Source organism: Balaenoptera physalus (genome assembly GCF_965194825.1).
Source record: "Balaenoptera physalus genome assembly, chromosome: 11".
Taxonomy (NCBI): domain Eukaryota; kingdom Metazoa; phylum Chordata; class Mammalia; order Artiodactyla; family Balaenopteridae; genus Balaenoptera; species Balaenoptera physalus.
In genome coordinates this window covers 57,952,384-57,972,233 of record NC_138896.1, presented here as the reverse complement: position 1 = coordinate 57,972,233, position 19,850 = coordinate 57,952,384, and the positions used below count along the sequence as shown (strand labels likewise).

The following is a 19,850-nucleotide window of genomic DNA, read 5'->3' as shown; positions in this document are numbered from 1 at the left end:
TTGCAGCACTGTTTACAATAGCCAAAACATGGAAGCAACCTAAATGTCCATCGATAGATGAATGGATAAAGAAGATGTGGTACATATATACAATGGAATGCTACTCAGCCATAAAAAAGAATGAAATAATGCCATTTGCAGCAACATGGATGGACCCAGAGATGATCATACTAAGTGAAGTAAGTCAGACAGAGAAAGACAAATATCATATGATATCACTTATCGGTGGAATCTAAAAAATGACACAAATGAACTTATTTATGAAGTAAAAATAGACTCATAGACAGAGAAAACCAACTTATGGTTACCAAAGGAGAAAGGGTGGGTGGGATAAAATAGGAGTTTGGGATTATTATGTACACACTACTAAATATAAAATAGATAACCACCAAGGACCTGCGATATAGCACAGGGAACTATACTCAGTATCTTGCAATAATCTATAAGGGAAAAGAATCTGAAAAAGAGTACATATATTATAATATATTTATATATAACTGAATCACTTTGCTATACACTTGAAACTAACACAACATTGTAAGTTAACTATCCTTGAATTAAAAAAAAATCTAATTTACAGTATCAAAAAAAGAAACACAAACCAGTTGGCTAAAGCCAGGAATCATAATCTTAAGCACGTGTGTCATTTTAACTTAAAATCCTCACTCACCAGTCTCTGTGGGAGGGAATGAGCTTCACGTTCTACTACTCCACCATCTTGATTGTTCTCCCTCACTCACCAGTCTTTAGAGGTAGGTCCAAGGCCCTTTCACCAAACATCGGTTTACTGGTGGAAAGTCTGCATCTTCTCCCCTGTAGAAAGCATATCTGTAATGTATCACCTATAATCTTCTGTTTTGGTTTCTTTAAAGAACAGGGCAAACTGGTTACAGAATCCTTCTAGGTTTTTCGAAATGGTTTCTAGTCTTTTACAGTTATCATGACCGTATCTCACTGAACAGCAGTTTTTAGCAACTCAACTTTTATTGACATTTTCCAAGTCATCCAGCTTAGTTTCATGGAGACTTTATGATTTCATAAAGAATTCATCATACCGATCTTGGAGAGGCAGCAGTGTGCGGTGGCTTGAAGTGAGATCTTAGTTCCCTTCCCAGCAGTTGAATCTGGGTAGCCTGGATGAAAACCAGGAATCCTAGCCACTAGACCAGCAAGGGCTAGAGGCTAGAAGCAAATTTCCCCTGGCTCTTGCCTCCATTGAAAAATGCATTTCTCCAGGAGGCAGAAACTGTAAAAACAGGTACAAAGTTTATTATTAGAAACAGAGCACAACAAGTGGGGGAACACACAGAGAAACAGTTTCAGTTAAGACAGAAGCAGGGCAGAGATACACCCGGGGAGTGAAAGGGTGTGGGCGTCCCCCCTAATCAGGAGGAGTACAGTGAAGAGGCAGTTAAGTCATTTATATAGGGCAGGTCTTCCGGGTCTTTGTTTACCTTTGGCCAATTGTCTGGTTTCTTTTTCCCCACGTGACCTGCCCTAGGACCCTTCCCGACATGCGTGTGTAACTTTTTTCCAAGATGGATTCCAGCCCAGAGGCCTATGGGGGGCCTTGGCATCACGTATTATGGGGTGGTTCCCTCTCCTTTGTGACCCCCGAGGAGCCTTTCTGCACATGTGCAGTATCTCCCTTGCCCCTAAGGATGGGAAATATGTGACCTCTTGATCTTTTACTCAGACAGGGTTTAGCCCCTCTCTGTCCCTGCCGTGACTGTTATTTTAAAGTGTCCACAGGAGACAAAGTCCAGCTATTTACCCTGTTTCTGTTGTTATTTCTATTTCGTAGTGCAAACAGGAGGCTGATCGTAAGTGTCTAACCTGGAGCCCACCTACCTCCTGCCTCAATACATTTGAATGATTTTTCGTAGTTATATTTTGTCAGTTTACTATGCAAGTTAGGCCGTTAAAGTAATGCGTACACCTGCATCAACAGAGTAGGGACTAAATCCACGTGGCTCTTTGTGGACCCCCAGCTCCGCTGGTGGGCGGAAGTGTGCAGGCGTCACTGCGGGGGTGGGGGGTGGGCTGTGAGACGTGAGCAGTCTGTACCCGCTGTGCTGGACGGTGGATGGAAGGAATGGAAAGTGGTGGGAAATCCAATTACTTGGTCAAATTGAGGACATTGAGAACATCCACTAGACCTTTTCTAACTCTGCTACCCGATACCCTGAGGTTGGACATTGCAAAAATCCTCGCATATAGTATGGCATTTACAACTGGCCTCCGGTTTACATTTCTTGGGGTGAGAAAAAGATGGGCTTCAGGCTGGTCACTTACAACCTTTTCTGGGCTGCTTCTAATGACTTCATCCACAGACTTTATGCATGGAAATTACTGGCACCCCCTGGGAGTCCTACGGGCTTTTTTGCTTTGCCAGATACTCATTTGCTGGGCCAGCTTCTGCAAATTTCAGTGATTGGAATGACAGGGCCTAGTCCTTAAACCACTTATACTTCTAATGACTCCCGTCTTAAATTCTTGGATAAAAATTGAGAGATCTGAGAGTGAGTCAGGTTCTTTTCTTTGCGGTCCAGAAATCATTTGTAGGGGAAAAAAAAAATCTTGTTGGCTCTGTATACTTGTCAAGTCTTGTGTCTGGATTGTTAAAAATCCTAGACACAAATTCCTTAGTGTTTTAAAAATAAGCTTAGCTTAGTTTTAGCATAAGCTTGTGAACCTGTGGTTTGTTTCTCTTTGGCAAGGAGTGCCTTAGGGAGAATTAGGGAGGGGTTACGTAGGTGCAGAATACCTACCTGTGTGTGTTACATGCAGATAACAAGTCCAGTAGGAAAGAGGAGGGCAAATATCAATAGCTTCAAAGGTTCTGGTCAGATACAAAATTTTAGGAAAATTGCAGCTTCCTGTTGCTACCACCCCACCTCCCACCATGTGGGTTGTTAAGGTGCTATTTACCCAGATTCCCTGAGTTATTAGCAAATCCTGCATTTCTGTCTTAACTTCATCAGTAATATCAAACTTGAAATAAGTAATTTCAAGTGGGATTTATTCCACGGATCCTGTAGGATTCTGCATGCAGCTGAGGCATGTTGACAGTGGTGTGATTTAATTTTTTTTTCTGTGGGAAGCATTTTGAAACACAAGTAAGAGTGCCCTTTTGAGCTTCCTGCTTTTGTGCCTGAGCATTTGGGGAGGAGATAATGATCTCTAAGTAGATAGGAGTGCCTCTGTCAGAGATGAGTTATTGATTGTAGGAAAATCACATTTGCTTCTTAAAATGATCTGTCTTAGAATTGCACTTTGGACTTTCCATCCCTGTGGCTGGGTTGACCCACTGGTAAGTGATGGAAGTTTAAACATAAAATAAGAGCCCCCTTTCTGCCATGTTATGGAGTGATCATTTATAGAATCCCTTGGCATGCAGTCTCCTTTTGTTCTGTGATTCATTTCTGGCATAAAGTATCTTCTAGGTCGATGATATTGAGATGTGAGAGGAAATAGGGAAGGGAATAAATCATGAAGTGCCCATCTGCAGGGCAGTACAATTTAACCATGAAAATGATCCAGTAGAGATGATCTGTGCTATGTAGACATATATAAATTGTATGCAAATAACAAGTTAATGCCTGAATATGGCCCTGAGGAGGAAAGCTTGCTGGAACCCATTGTTCTCATTTGCTCATCTTTCTGAGCATCTGAATCAGCCCCAGGTTGTACCAGGTACTCTGGCTTGCCTGGCCATTGTCTGTAATGTCTAATTCAGGAGCTCTTCTTTCCAGTCGTTACCTCTCTGACCTCATCTCTTACTGCTCTGTGCCTTGCTCACTTCACCCCGGCCATGCTGTCCTCCTTGCTCAAACGCGCCAGGTGGACTCCTGTCCCAGGACCTTTGCACCTGTTGAGTTTCTACCTAGAATGCTGTTCCCCAGTTGTCAGAGCATGGCTCACTCCTTTGCTTCACTCAGGTCTTTAAATCAAATGTCACCTTCTCATGAGGGCTTCCCTGGCCATCTATCTAAAATTGGTAAGCCCTCCCACTTTTGTCTATCCCTGCTTTGTATTACTTTTATCTATTATTCCTGCTTTAGATTATTATATATTATCTAAAACACTTTATATTTTATGTCTATCTGTCTCTTTGCCTCCCCAGAATGCCACTTCCATAAGGACAGGGATACTTGTCTGTTTAGTTCACTGTTGTATCTCTGTTGCCTAGAGCGGTGCCTGGCGCATAGTAGGTGCTCAATAAATACCTGTTGAATCTCTCAATTATGTGTGTTGGTTGAAACAGTACCAGATTGCTTTTTGGACATTTTGGGCTTGGGTATAATTAAGTGGGGGTGGTGTGTCTTTTCCAGACTCTTCTGCCTCTTGGAAAAGGAGAGGGATATCTCCCTCTCCTTTGAGTCATTGTTGGTATTTTAAAAATTAGGTTTCCAGGGAGGGAGCAGTGGTGTAACCAGTGGTTAAAATTGAGGTTGGGGGTATTCATTGCTCTTATTTACTGCGTTTGTAGCACTTGCGAGTTGAGGCCTGTGTCAGATTCCACAGGGTACACAGTGGCTGGATGCAGTCCCTCGCCTGGGGGAGGTCACAGTCTAGGGAGGACAGTGAGGCATGGACAGACCACCCGTGGGTAAAACACACTAAGTGCTACGAGGGGTGTGAGCTGCATTTTATTCTTGATATCTGTAGATATACCATTGCCCCTATTATTATGGATAATTGATTAAAAAACTTTAAATCCATGTATTTTCGCCTTAAAGAGCTTACTGTTTGAGTATTTGAGAATTGGCACGCTTACGGGGCTTTGATATTATAAAGGATTTTTTTCCCTCCACATGCTAATTAAGCTATTAGTTATGGTTATAAAGAGTTGTGGTGACTTTTTCAGACCTCAGTTGAAGAGAGTGGGTGAATCACTCTAGCAAGTGCAATGTAATGGGCCACAGAGGCAGCTCGCTTGGACTTGACTCCCAGCTCCATTGTTTACTAGCTGTGTGACCCAAGGAAAGATACTGAATCTTTCTGTGTCTTATTTCTGAAATGGAAATGATAGATCTACCTCATGGTATCATACAGATTTATTATAAATTTTTATTTTAAAGATTTACATTATTTAAAGATTTATTAAATCTTTTATTATAAATTATAAAAATGATTTAAGGTGTGTATATAATACTTAAAACAGTTCATGGCACACAGTGGGTGTCATGTGTTAACTATTATAAATATACTTGTAATTAAATTTATAACCATCATTACTGGATCATGGTAAACTCATCAGTCCAAACGAGTCCTTCTCTTAAAAATTTTTTTAAGAAACTCTTCTAATTATTTTTCTTTTTTCCTGGCTCCCATTCCCCTGTCAGCATTAATTCCTGGCATACGTTTTGTGTCTTTGTTTGCCTTGTGTATGCCTTTTGAACTTACCTAAGTGGTATTGTCCTGCTGGTCTTATCATTTTCTTCTTAAACTTTTCTAACTCAGCAGTATGTTTATCAGTGTTGCCCTACATACCTCTAAGTCATGACTTCTAACTGATGCATGTGTATTATTGTATGAAGAGTCTACTTTTTAGTTATACAGACTCTTACTTCTGTCCACCTACATTGCCTCAAACTCCCCACCTTCATCACCTGGGAGCATCCTTGTATCTATCCCTCTGTATACATGTGTCTGGGAGCATATTTGTTGGGTACCTGCCCAGCAGAAAGTTTGAGGATCATAGGGAACATACATGTATATTTTCACTAAATTCTGCTTTACTGCTACCAAAATGGCTGCACCAGTCTACCCTCTCACTAGCAATGCAAGGGGTTCCAGTATCTTTGCATCCTTGCCGTTATTTGGGGATGTTTTACTCTTTAATTTTGGCAAATCTGGTGGGTATACAATCTCCTGGTGATTGTAATTTGTATTTCTCTGATTACCTTGATATATTATTAGCCATTCCTGAATCTCCTGTAAATTGCCTATTCTTAATCCTTTGCCCGTATTTTTTGCTGTGTTTTCTGACTTCTTTCTCTAGGAGCTCCTTTTATATTCTAGATATTAATCTGTCTTCTACAAGTCTCTACACACCTGTGATTTTTGTCTACAGTGTCCTTGTTGAATAGAAACTCTTACTTACAATGTAGTCAAATCCATCAAATTGTTCAACTTGTGATTTACACTTTTAATCTTGGTTAAGAAATGCTTTTCTGCATGTTACATAACTTTTCTCCTACCTTTTCTTTTGTTAGCTTGTAGTTTTACTTTTTACATTTAGATTTTTGCCTTTGTATATCCCGTAAGACAGAAAGCCAGCAATATTTTTGCTTTTCCCAATAACATTTGTTCTCTCCACTGGTTTATGGTGCCGCCTCTGTAATATACCAAGTTCTCATGTATACTTAACATGTTCTCACACCCTCTTTTCTAGTTTTTAATCCAATTGCTAGTTCCTGCATGAATACCATATAGTCATCGTGGCTTTGTTGTTTGTTAGTATTTGTATCTGTTGGGAGAGTGAGCCCCTCTCCTTTTTCTGAATTAACTTGGCTCTTCACAGACCTTTGTTCTCCTATTTATATATTGTAATAAATTTGCTGAGTTGCTCAAAAAATCCTACTGGAATTTTTATTAGAACAATTATATAATAATTTGGGAGAAATGACATCTTTATAATAAGTTGTCCAATTCATTCACCTGGGTGTGTCTTCATCTTCTCAATTCCTCATTGATTTATTTTCACAGATTTAAAAAAATCTTCTCCACAAAAGTCTTATATATTCCTTATTGGATTAATACCTGTACATCATAGTTTTATTGTTATTTTGAATATCTTATTTTCTACTGTATTTTCTAGTTGGTTATTGCTGATACAGAGGAAAGCTATTGACCTTTCTAAGTTCATCATATATGTGGCAACTTTGTTGGACTCACTAGTGTGCTTTCTTTTTATTTTTTTGTAAAATGGTCACACGTACAGTCAATGACATTTTTGTTACTTCTTATCCTTCTACCTCTTTTTCTTTTTTTGTTCCTATTTTGTTGGCTAGTGCCTCTAGTACTGTGTTAAACAGTGATGATATTGGAATCCTTATCTTGTTTCTAAAACTAAAAGCAGTGAAACTAAAATTTCTATATTAAGTCCGGAGGTTGCCCTAGGGTTTTGGTGGTTGTTCTGGGTTTTTGGTGGTTGCTCTAACGTAACTAAGTTAAATCAACTTCTTTCTAGTCCTTGTTTTCAGAGTTGTTTTTTTCCTATTGAAACAACTATTCAGCATTAAAAAGTCTTTGTTTCATGTTATTTACAAACAACATATATAAAATAAAATGATTTTCTTTGAGCATCTGCAGTTCTAAGAGAATATAGTACACAGTCATCCTGCTTTCAAAGGAGTGTTGCATGTGTATTTTTACGATAGGTGAATGTGCAAGAGGAAAGGTGAAAATGGATAAACTGGTATCAGCTTTCATCCTTTGTATCAAATGTTTTTTTTTTTAAAGGAATTCCTTTATTATTATTTTTTAAAAATTATTTACTTATTTATTTTTGGCTGTGTTGGGTCTTCGTTTCTGCGCGAGGGCTTTCTCTAGTTGCGGCAAACGGGGGCCAGTCTTCATCGCGGTGCGCGGGCCTCTCACCGTCGCGGCCTCTCTTGTTGCGGAGCACAGGCTCCAGACGCGCATGCTCAGTAGTTGTGGCTCACGAGCCCAGCTGCTCCGCGGCACGTGGGATCTTCCCAGACCAGGGCTCGAACCCGCGTCCCCTGCATTGGCAGGCAGATTCTCAACCACTGCGCCACCAGGGAAGCCCCTCTATCAAATGTTTTAGTGTCAGCCTTGTGTCAGACACCGTCTCAATGACTTAAGTCCTCATTTAATTGAGGAGGACCAGCTGGAGGGCCTGAGTCTCTCATCAGGTTTTTTTAGTTAAATCTTGACCGAGGCTCGTAATCTGGGTCCTCTTTTGGTATATTTCATTTTATCTTTTTGAGGCTGTAGTTTTTAGATCTATAAAGTGGGAGGACTAGACTTGAGATTTCTTCTAGCTCTAAAATTCTGTAATTCCACAGCAGGACAATAGAAAGAGGGAACCTTCACGCTTTTAGAATAAAGCATCGAAAAGGAGTCTTGGTACGTGGAATCACAAGGTCCCAAGTAAAGGATGTGGATAGAAGGTGCAAGAGCTGAGAGGGTGGGTGTGTGGAAGGTTTTAAAATTGCACATGACCACTTCTAGGTGGATCTGCAAGATGGCGGAAGCTGGGGGAAGTGGGAAAAAATAGTAGTGTGTGATATGCCAAGTGCATGAGACCAGTGCTTTCAGCCCAGTTGTTTTCTGTTTTTTTGTTTCTGGCCTTGCCATGGGGCATGCAGGATCTTAGTTCCCCGACCAGGGATCAAACCTGTGCCCCCTGCAGTGGAAGCACAGAGTCTTAACCACTGGACCACCAGGGAAGTCCCTTTCAGCCCTTTTGGGACCTTCAACTTGACCTGGACAGAGGCTGGGCCAGAGTATGCATTAGGGATTCTGGAGCAATTGGATTAGCTGTTAGAGAAGAGTCAGCAGAATTTATTTGGTGACTGAAAATGTTGGGAGAACAGGCAAGCTGAAAATGTCAAGATTTCTATCCCTCTATTTGCAGGAAATGGAAATATATGCATTTTGCTTGCCCTGATTTTTCAGAGATCTAGCATTTGCATGTATAATCAGGATGATATGTTTAGAAGCAAGCTACAGCCTTCCTCTCTGGGGAAAACCACGATTTTTCCTTTGCAGACATGTTTGTGTGTATTTTAACAGAATCTTGGTATAAAGTTAGTGAAAAGTGTTTAAGGTGTATTCAAGATTCACAGATGACAATGGAAGAAATTTCCTAGGCTTGGTAACTTAGAGTTGAAACTCCTATTTCTGTAAGAGGACAGGAATTTGGAAAAGTAGAGAGAGCTGAGTATAATTTTGAGAAGTTAATCATGGCAGTGAACTTGGAAAATGTCCCAGTTTAAAAAATTTTATTTCTACTTTAGGTCTGTTTTAAGCTGAGGTAACAGAATATTAAAAAGCACAAACAAACAAATAAAAAGCAGGGCAAAAGAAAAGGTTTATATGAAGCTATTAAGCAAAATAGTAGGATAGATTCATTTTAAAAACACTCCACATTAAAAAAAAAAAAAAGCCACATTTTATTGAGATGTTGACCACCAGGAAAACAAAAATCTGAATAATTTTAAGGCCCTGAATGTAATATTTTAAAAACTGTTATGCTTTTCCCTTTTGGTTGATTTTGAGGTATGTTTCCTTTTGGAAGAAAAGGAATAAACCACAATTTTTATGATTAGCTTTCACATCTTTAGAAATGGCATATTGATTTGTTTTTTTAGAGGAGAGAGAAGGAATGTGATGAAATGATTTTAGTCAGTTGAATTTATTTTTCACAAAACATAACCAGGCTGGTTTGATTTTTCTGCCTCCCCTGGGCTATTTTATTCTGAAATATAGTGTCTTTTTTCCCATTGCTGTGAAAGAATTCAAGGAAGTGAGGAAAATATGCACCAAAATTAAATGGCATTTGAAGGCTGTTATAATTGACTCTCAGCAATTTTTCCCATCAGAAAAATTTTCTACAGACGCAGTTGCCATGAATATATATTTAAGATATTCCCCTCCCCTACTCCTTTTCAGCTTTTTAATTTCAGCTGCAGCAAGCTTAATTATAAATTTTTGATACAAGTTTTAAGACTTTTTTATGACCAGCTGATGATCTTTTCGGTTTGAGGGTTTGTTTATTCCAAAATCCTAATGGGAAATTGCTCATTACTTATTTATACTAATTCTTTGCTTTTGGTACCCATGTATCATTGGAGCAATCTACAGGCACTTCGTGTTCTACAACAGATAGGTTTTCAAAAACGTGCAATCATAGTAAATGTACTTTGTACTTTTTTCTCTGAAGCAAACTTTTTTAGTAATTAGGATGATTACTCTTAATTTACCTTTTTTTTTTTTTTTGTAAGTTAAGGAAGTTAAGGTAAGGCTATGTCTGCTTAAGGCACTTGGATGAAAACAACCTTTAAATCCATATACTTGACTCTGGGCCCACTTAACAATCATTCACCTACTCGGTACCCAAAAGCCTCATTTTTATTAATTTTTGAATGATAATGATGACATTTATTGCATGCTTCCTATATGGCATGTGCTTTATCTATCTCTTTTCATGTTACTCTCCAACAACCCATGAGGTAATGTTAGCATTTTAGAAATTAAAACACCACGTTACTTTACTAGGCCACACAGCTCATGAGTGGCAGAGTGCAGATTTGAACCCAGGCCGTCAACTTGAGAAACCGTGGTCTTAACCACTGAGCCACACTGTCCTGTGGGACTAGATCATCTCCTCTTGCTGCTCTTCTGGACGGTAGTCCTGTGATTCTGTTCTAAGCTTCCCAGGCTAGACTGTCTCTCTCCGGCTTGTTGCTTGGTTTCCCTGCTGGAAATATTCTTTCTAGTGCTGCGTCTCCCTTTCCAGTCACACCTTTCCTTTATGCCAGTTTGGGCCAGTAAATACAAAAAGGATGTCTGTGTGTCCCTGCCTTGAAACCTTGGGAAACGTAGAAATCCAAGGAAGAAAGTAGGGAAAAACCAAGAGGTTGGTAAATATAACACCTGATTACAGGTGGAATCCTGGGCGGGGTCTGAGCATCTGTACTGTGTCTTACCTGCTACCTGTTCTCTTCTTTGGCATCACCCCATTTGTCAGGCAGGAACCCCACTTACCTACTGCTACTTGCTGAGGGAGGGGGCACAGGGGGTGACTCTCCTAAGTAAAGAGTGGATCTCACTCCCGGGTAGGAGCCGTTACTCTTGCCTCAGAATTTTCTGCAGATGGCACACTTGGCATTTCTAGTTGCTCCCTTGAAGTCAATATTTGGAGCAAAACCTTGACATGTTGTTCCTCAAACTTTGATAATATTTTGTTTTAAATTAGTAGCAGAGAGGTTTGTGTATGACATCTAAGTGTAATTTTCTTTTTTTTTCAATATAGCTGTGCCACGCAGCTTGCAGGATCTTAGTTCCCCAACCAGGGATTGAACGCACGCCCTTGGCAGTGAAAGAGTCCTAAGCACTGAACCGCCAGGGAATTCCCTAAGTGTAATTTTTTTTTAAATTAATTAATTAATTAATTATATATTTTTGGCTGCGTCAGGTCTTAGTTGTGGCACGCGGGCTCTTCATTGCTGTGTGCAGTTTTCTCTCTAGTTGAGGAGCATGGGCTCCGTAGTTGTGGAGCGTGGGCTTAGCGGGGGCCACTAGTGGCAGCATGAGGGATCTCAGTTCCCCGACCAGGGATCGAACCGGTGTCCCCTGCATTGTAAGACCGATTCCTAACCACTGGACCACCAGGGAAGTCCCCCTAAGTGTAATTTTCAAACACAACCTGGACATTTTCGACAGGCCACCTTTTGGAAAGAGCCGCTTGTTTGTAGTAGTTGCAGTTTGCTGCCTTTTCTGCCTTTTTCTCTGGGTGCCTGATGACCTATGGGATTTATCAAGAGAGAGACTTGTTTTGCTCATATTTGCCCTGAGAGGAGACATGAGTGTGAATTAAACCATGAGAAACATACAGTGAATGGGAAATTAAAGGTTTTTCGACTCAAATTTACTGCTTGTGAATTCAAGTGACAGCCATCAAATAATGAGCGTGGGGTTAGATGTCCACAGCAGAATCCTTTGGCTCGTGGGTGACTTTCCTGATTTATTGTCGTTTACATGATAGTCCTTCAGGCAAAGGCGCCCCTTACCAGAGAGGTCTTCCTTTCTGATTTCTGATGGGTTCTCATTCTGCTTAGAATTTAGAAGTGTGGTTCCCTCTACAGTCTTGCTGACCATGTAGGTTCTCCAGTAATTATTTAATTACATTTTGGGCTTCATCACGACTTTGACCCTATAGAAAATAAGGAGCAGGTCAGTGACTGCTTACAATTTTGTGCTAAGCGGCTTCTTAACATTTTAAAAATCAGTAATGCCTTCATCGATCAAGTTTTAAGGGCTATAAGGAAAGAAACAAACTTTGGCCATGCAGCTCCTGCATGGCAGGCACTGTGCTAAGTATTTTTTGTGCATGATCTACTTTAATCCTTATGATGGCACTTAAGGGTCAATATTATGATTCCTTTTTTAAAGATTAGGAAATTGATGCTTAATAAGAAAGCTTAACTCACTTGAGGCCACATAGCTGGAACCTGGTAGAGCTGGGGGTGCGGGCGAAACCTGGCTGTCTGGCTTCAAAGCCCAGTGAAAAAATCTGCCTTTTCTTGGGTTGGAATAAGGCTCCCAAACAATCAAAATGTATTTCAGAGTGGACCAAAGGGTGAATACGTTGTTCCATAAAGTTCTTGGTGAAAATGAAAACAAAACAAACAAACCAGAAAAACAAAATGTATTTCAGTAGATTAATGCTTAGGCAAATTTGCGTCGTTGAAGAATTAAAGGCATAGCTTCTTTCCTCCTCTTCACTCCAAGGGAAAAGATTGAAGCTGAAAGTAGACGATTGTTGTATTTCATTGTGATCAAGGTATACTTAATTCTTAGACCACAGATTTCTCCAGTTACCTGCTGACTTAAAAGCAATACACTGCCTCCTGACTTTATCTGTCTTCCTATTAATTCTGTCCAAGTTCACATCCAGAGAAATTTACAAGCTACCGTGGTACTGCAGGCTAACACAAAATTCTGATTTCTACCCTGGCTCCCACCCTGCTCCCCAACCCCTTGGAGATTTGCAAAATTGTGGATCATTAACTTTTAACAATTTTTAGACCTGTGACTGTTATCCAAGGCTGGAGGCTTTGAACTTCCTGTCTGGGTTGCTTTGTACGCCACCCGTGTCTCTTTATCTCCCTCAATTCTACTCAGGCTTCAAATTCTTTGCCCTCAGAACAGTCTCCTGTGATGAAATCAGCTCGCCTTGATCTTTCTCTTCTTCACTTTGACATTTTCTGGCTGTATTGCCAAATTAGCGTCTTGTCACGCCCTTCCTTACTCTGTGTGTGTGTGTGTGTGTGTGTGTGTGTGTGTGTGTGTGTCGGTCTCGCTGTCTCTGTGTCTGGGCTGTTGTATCCCCAGCAGTACAATAAACATCTATGGTGAAAGATGGCCTCATACATCTCATGTTTCACCTTGACATCACACATCAGATATTCTCCTTGGCACAGAGTAGGTATTTGATAATTGAAATAGAGAAACTAACATGAATCCAGCATAGCATCTAACTGCCTTTTTTTCTCAGGCTGAAATGAAGTGTAGAAACATGTAGAACACAGCTTTTTATGTAGAATGTAGAAAATCTTGGATCGATAATCCATTCACATGGTTCAGAATGAAAGAATATGAAAACTATGCAGTGAACAATCTCCCTCCCTCTCTGTTCCTACTCTCTCATTCCTAGCTTCTCCATGAATAAGTAGCCCACTTTGAGTTTCATGTGTATCCTTCTAGAGTATTTTTTGTTTTAAACAATGATTATAAACAAATGATAAAGACAGTAATTTCCACATTTAAAAAAATTATTTATTTATTTATTTATTTGTTTATTTTTGGCTGTGTTGGGTCTTCGTTGCTGCGCACGGGCTTTCTCTAGTTGCGCGAGCGGGGGCTACTCTGCATTGCGGTGCGCGGGCTTCTCATTGCGGTGGCTTCTCTTGTTGCGGAGCACGGGCTCTAGGCACGCGGGCTTCAGTAGTTGTGGCTCGCGGGCTCAGTAGTTGTGGCCCGCGGGCTCTAGAGCACAGGCTCCGTAGTTGTGGCTCACGGGCTTAGTTGCTCCGCGGCATGTGGGATCTTCCTGGACCAGGGCTTGAACCCGTGTCCCCTGCATTGGCAGGCGGATTCTTAACCACTGCGCCACCAGGGAAGCCCTAACTTTCCACATTTTGACACAGAACTTTGCATACTATAGAACAGTTAGGAACCTTGCTTTTTTCACTTAACTGTATAGTTTAGAGATTTCTTTTTCCAGACCAGTTCACGGAGACCTTTCTTATGATCCTATTACGTCCTGGTCGTGTTCCGTCATGGAGGTGTGCCGTGTCTTATCAACCTGTCCTAGACGGAGGGATATTTGCATTGTTTCCCATCCTTTGCCATTAAACATATGACTTTGGTGACTACTGGGCACAGATGCCGTCCACCTGGGTGCAGGTGTATGGAGGAGACATTCCCAAACAGGGCATTGCTGGATCATGGGGAAACGAATCTGTAACTGGGACAGGTCCTGCCAGATTGCCCTCCTCGGGCTTTCTGCCACCTTATACTCCCACAAACCCCTCTCTCTAAGGTCCTGTCAGTAGACTGGGTACTCATATTTTAGGATTTTTGCCAATCCAATGGGTGAAAGATGGTATATTTAAATGTGGTTTTATTGTATGAGTACAGTTGAACATGTTTTCATATAATTTAAGGGCCATTTATATTTCTTTTTTTTTGTGAATTGTCTGTTCATATCTTGCCCTATTTTAATAGTTTGTTGTTCTTTTTAATTCCTAGGCATTATATTCCTATTTACGAATTAGAATGATGAGCCTTTTGTCTGTGAAACTAGTTGAAAATATTTTTCCTAGTTTATCGGTTGGCTTTGTCAGCGGCGGGAGTGGGTCTTTAAAATCTGTTTCACGTGCAGAAGTTTTCAGTTTTTAGGGTGTCAAGTTTATTGAACTTTTCTCTTATGGCTTTTGGATTTGGAGGTGTTAGGTCTTCCCTACCCCAATGCTACATGTTTTCTTCTAGTGCTTTTTCTTTTTCTTCCCTTAAGTCTTTGATCCATTTGGGGGTCTGTGATCTGAGAGATAAATCCAACTTTGTTTTTCAGTTGGCTGCCCAGTTATCCCATCACCAGTTACTGAAAAATTCATCTCCACTAAGTTGTGATGCCGTCCTTATCATATACTCAGTTGTTATTTGGATGATATGTTACAATAGGATGAAATAACAGCACTGCACTGACAAATGGGGATTAATTGGTGGATTACTTGGTACATTCATTCACTTATGCAACAAACATGTATTAAGTACTTAATGAATAACAATCATGATGTGCCAGGTCTTGGGGATATAAAGATGAGTTTGAAAGAATCAAAGTTTAGCTGGGCAATGAATAGAACCTCGATGTAGTGGAAGAAGAGCACAGAGGGGCTGAGACAGACGGGGGATGCTCCACGCGGCGCAGGGCGTTCAGCTGGCTTTGCCGGCGGGAGGGGAGGGCATTTAGGAAGAGGAGCACAGCACCCCGAGAGCCCGTGGTGTTGGGGGCCTCAGAGTAGCTCTCCACGGCCATATTTTGGGGCAGGAGACATGACCGGAGGCGAGACCAGAAGCGTAGTTAATGGAGACAGTGTCTCTGGCCTGCGTGAGTGTGGGATTAGAGCATGTAGTGCCGGGCACCTCCCCAGCTCCTCGTCCCTCTAAAGACGAAGGGGAAAGCCTGAGAGGTCCAACATAAATGGAAGCCAACACTTGGTTGTGTTCTGCAGGTCGGTTGTTGAATTTTGATGCCTGTTGCTTATTCTAGACGACTCCAAGCTCCCGAAGCCGAAGTCTCACGTTGCTCCCCCATGGAACACCCAATTCTGCATCTCCCTGTAGCCAGAGACACCTCGGTGCGGGGGCCCCCGGCGTGGTCACAATCACACATCACAAGTCGCCTGCTGCCGCCCGAAGAGCCAAGAGTCAGTATTCCGGCCAGCTTCATGAAGTCAGAGAGGTACGTCTTGTTCTTCTCCTAGGTTCAGTCTTCTGTGGGAGGTGAGGGCTGTGATGTTGCTCTGCCAGCTTCTCTTCCTTTGTACCGTCTTGATTGATGGAGAGAGAGGACCAGAAGCAAACCTCCCAGACACAGCCATGACAATCCCTCCTGGTTTAAAAAAAATAATGATTTCTGGGAATTCCCTGGCTGTCCAGTGGTTAGGCCGCACGCTTCCACTGCAGGGGGCATGGGTTGATCCCTGGTCAGGGAAATAAGATCCCGCATGAAAAAAAAAAAAAAAGGTTAAAAAAAATTATTTCTGTTTCTTGAGTTAAGTGAGTTTTAGGAGACCTCTGCCAGAGCTCAGAAAGCAGAGGACACCAGCCCATAGTAACACGGAAGGAGATGGAAGGGCCATTCATTAAGGCCTCCATGCTCATAGCAGAGAAGAGAAAGAACAGAAGGAGGGTAATTAGGAAATAATTGAGGGCATTTTGAAACTCAGGAAGTGGTGGACTTAAAGCTGGTTTCCCCTTTCCTGCTTCACTTTATGAAATGCTTACCTGCTCTCACCATCACATATACACTCCAAGGAGGTGTGGGGCAGTGAAAAGAGCACTGTCCTTGGAAGCAGAAGACTCTGTTGCCTTAAAGCTTGGAACCCAAGTTTCTGCATCCACGAAATGGAAATAACACAGGCCCTACCAGCCTCTCAGGGGAGATTTGAGGATCACATATGATAGTGTACATGAAAGCCCTTCCACTGGGTATGCCTTAGGGGTTATGTTTTGTTTTACTTTTGATTCACTGGGAAGTCATCAGTTTGGGGCTCCCAGGTCCTTAGTATTCGTATCATCCTTTGCGACTGTTGCCAAGCACAGACTGTGTAATATCGCTTATACGTGGAATCTAGAAAAATGGTACAGATGAACTTATTTGCAAAGCAGAAATAGAGACACAGATGTAGAGAACAAATGTATGGATACCAAGGGGGGAAGGAGGGGTGGGATGAATTGGGAGATTGGGATTGACATACATACACTACTATGTATAAGATAGATAACTAATAAGGACCTACTGCATAGCACAGGGAACTCTACTCAATGCTCTGTGGTGACCTAAATGGGAAGGAAATCCAAAAGGAGGGGATATATGTATACGTATAGCTGATTCACTTTGCTATACAGCAGAAACTAACACAACATTGTAAAGCAACTATACTCCAATAAAAATTAATAAAAAATTTTAATTTAATTTAAATTAAAAAAATTGTATAAAATAAATGATCTTCATCTTAGTTTTCTAACTTGTGTTGAGTGCTGAGGCTTTTTGCCCTGCAGCTGACTTGTGTAGGCACCAGCTTGTCCTCTTAAAGAAGTAGCAGAATCCTTACTCCGTGTCAAGCAGGAGAATGGGGCTCCCAGAATAGGGTCTTGCTGTGACTTGAATCAGCATGCATCTTGTTTTATTTTTTAAATGTCGCGAGCCAAGTAGTGCTGTGTCAGCTGGCTATCTTGTTCTAATTCTGGCCCAGGACAGAAAATCTGAAGTCTTCTGACTCAGATCTGTAGATGCATATGAAAGACATTTTTGGATAGATTTACACATGCATATACTCTTTATTGCCTAATAAAGAAAAGGTACAGAGTCGGATGCTCCCTTTGAGATAGTCACCCTGATGTGAAAAAAAAACAAAACAAAAACTGTTTGGCTATGAGCTTAATTTCGCTACCTTGGATGATACACGAGCAGTGATTGTGGTGCACATGTATATATGGCTTTTCACTTGTCATGGTACCTTTTCAAAAAGCTTTATTATGGAAAAACTTTGAATGTACACAAAGCAGAAGAGAATAATGGTCCCCATCACCCAACTTAAGTAATTCCAACCCTCTGTTGTTCTTTTTTCATCTATTTTCCCCCCTTTCTTTGGGGTGAGTTGAGTATTTTAAGGAAATCTTAAATATTTTATCATTGCCAGTAAATGTTTCAATATTTATCCAACAGATAAGGACTTTAAAAAAAAAAAAAACAGGAAAACCGCAATACCATCATGTCGCTGTTATGTAAACCTCATTGCATATATATTTTGCAAGTACTTTAGAGACTTTAACCTTAAAAAAAAAAAAAAAGAAAAGAGTAAGTTCATGGTATTTTGAGAATTCTTTTAATTCTAACTAATCTCTGATAGACTTAACTATTCTAAGTGTTGATAGGAGGCCTGGTACATATGAAAACAAAAGGAGGAGGGGGGTACTTGTGTTTACTGAGCAGTGGCCCAAATAAAAGTTGGGGGACCTGGCTTAACTTTTAGTAGCATTTGGTTTCATATAATGCCAAGATCTGTTCTACATCCATTTTTAAGAACTCAAGTTTTTAAAAGGATAAGAGTATGTTCTTTGGGTATGTCTGTATAAAAACGTTTAATTGTATGACGTATATAATGCAGAAGAAATCTACAGAAGAAGATCAGAATAACCCATGACCCTACCTCCCTTCACATAACCACTGTTAACCTTTCAATGAATTTACTTCTTTTTTTTTAAACTTTATTTTGTGAGATTCCAAAGAGAGAAATACTCATTTTCTTTTTTTACTTTTATTTTATTATTTTTTAAAAATTGAAATATAATTGATTTACAATGTTACATTAGTTTCAGGTGAATTAACTTCTTTTTTTAATATATGTTACATATGTAGATATGTAAAAATTCTATAGTATAATCTAAATTTTGTAAATGACTTGTCATAATTTTTCTTATATTATTATCATATTATTTCTTATCATATTATTATCATATTATTTTCTCTCCATTTTCCATCAATGGTGGGAAATATTGAAATTTCCCAGGGAGTTTTCATTATATGACAAATAACTAGGTGACATGCCTCCATAGCTGTTTTGGTTTGGTTGTTGTACTCCTGGGCAACAACCAGGTATCTTCTTCAGGTGATTGCTTTTGTTTGTGATGACCTTGCTTGCTGAAAATTAATTGTAAGTGAGCTTGTCGACATGTATACAACACTGGCAGTTGAGGGTTGCAGGGTGGCGGACATCTTGAAGAGAAGGCAGAAGTTTTGATTCTCAAATTTCATGCCCAGCTTCCCTCCTGACTGGAGAAGGGTGACTGTTCTGTGACATCAGTCCTTTTATGGTATGGACCAGTCTGCCTTGGGAACTGAGAAAATTTCATCCTGACCAGAAAGTTCTGCAGTTTTAAAAGTCTATTAATCTCAAAGTATAAAGGCACCTCAGCTTTTGAATGCCACTGTATTTATTTATAAAATAACTAGAAGAAAATGGAATAGGGTTTTTAATCCAGCTGTACAGGGAAGATAAACTTATGGCCACTGAAGCAAGGGAGAAAATCATCGTCCACAAGACAGATGTGCCCGAATATCTGAAGAACAAAAGAAAAATAGCCCAGCCACAGGCAACAGAATCAATATTAAATGGAATGCCACAGCATGGGTGAAGATAGTGAGACAGTTTAAAAGATGAAATGGTTATTATCCAAAATATAAAGAATTGAGATCCCAAAGGTCAATACCCAAAGTCATCTCTGGAAGTGGCAAGGAGAGATGAATATAGAAAATTCAAGACGTGATATCATCGTGAAGAACAGGTGTATCCTCCTTAGCAATTCAAGAAATGGAAATCAGGACTACTTCGTCTATCAGATTACCAGGAATAATTGTAGGTTACGGTGGTAAGAAATATTGGCAGTGCTGCATATTTTCTTTTTGCTACAGTCTGGTGATATATAATAAGAACTAAACACAAAACAAAGCTCTTCATTGCCATTGACCCATAAATTCCCTGTTGGGAACTGTATTCTGAGGAAATCCATGGAATTGGGGGTAGAGGAGGAAAGTTAATTTGGGTTAAGGTATTCATACTAGTAAAGTGAAAGATTCAACACAGAGCATTCTGGGAATGACTGAATAAACAATAATACACTTAACATGCTGAATTACTATATAGCAATTCAAGATAAAAGTCTTGGGCTTCCCTGGTGGCGCAGTGGTTGAGAATCTGCCTGCTAGTGCAGGGGACACGGGTTCAATCCCTGGTCTGGGAGGATCCCGCATGCCGCGGAGCAGCTGGGCCCGTGAGCCACAACTACTGAGCCTGTGCGTCTGG

General features: G+C 40.5%; 1 protein-coding gene across 4 annotated transcripts in view; it reads left to right on the top strand.

Moving 5' to 3' along the window:
• OSBPL10 (oxysterol binding protein like 10) overlaps positions 1 to 19,850 on the top strand; it is a 381,826-nt gene that overhangs the window by 204,797 nt on the left and 157,179 nt on the right. For all 4 annotated transcript variants that reach the window (XM_082411849.1, XM_082411847.1, XM_082411846.1 and 1 more), the window contains one exon: positions 15,533 to 15,724. In XM_082411849.1, coding sequence (XP_082267975.1) covers positions 15,533 to 15,724 — 192 coding nt within the window. The remainder of the gene's footprint in view (positions 1 to 15,532; positions 15,725 to 19,850) is intronic.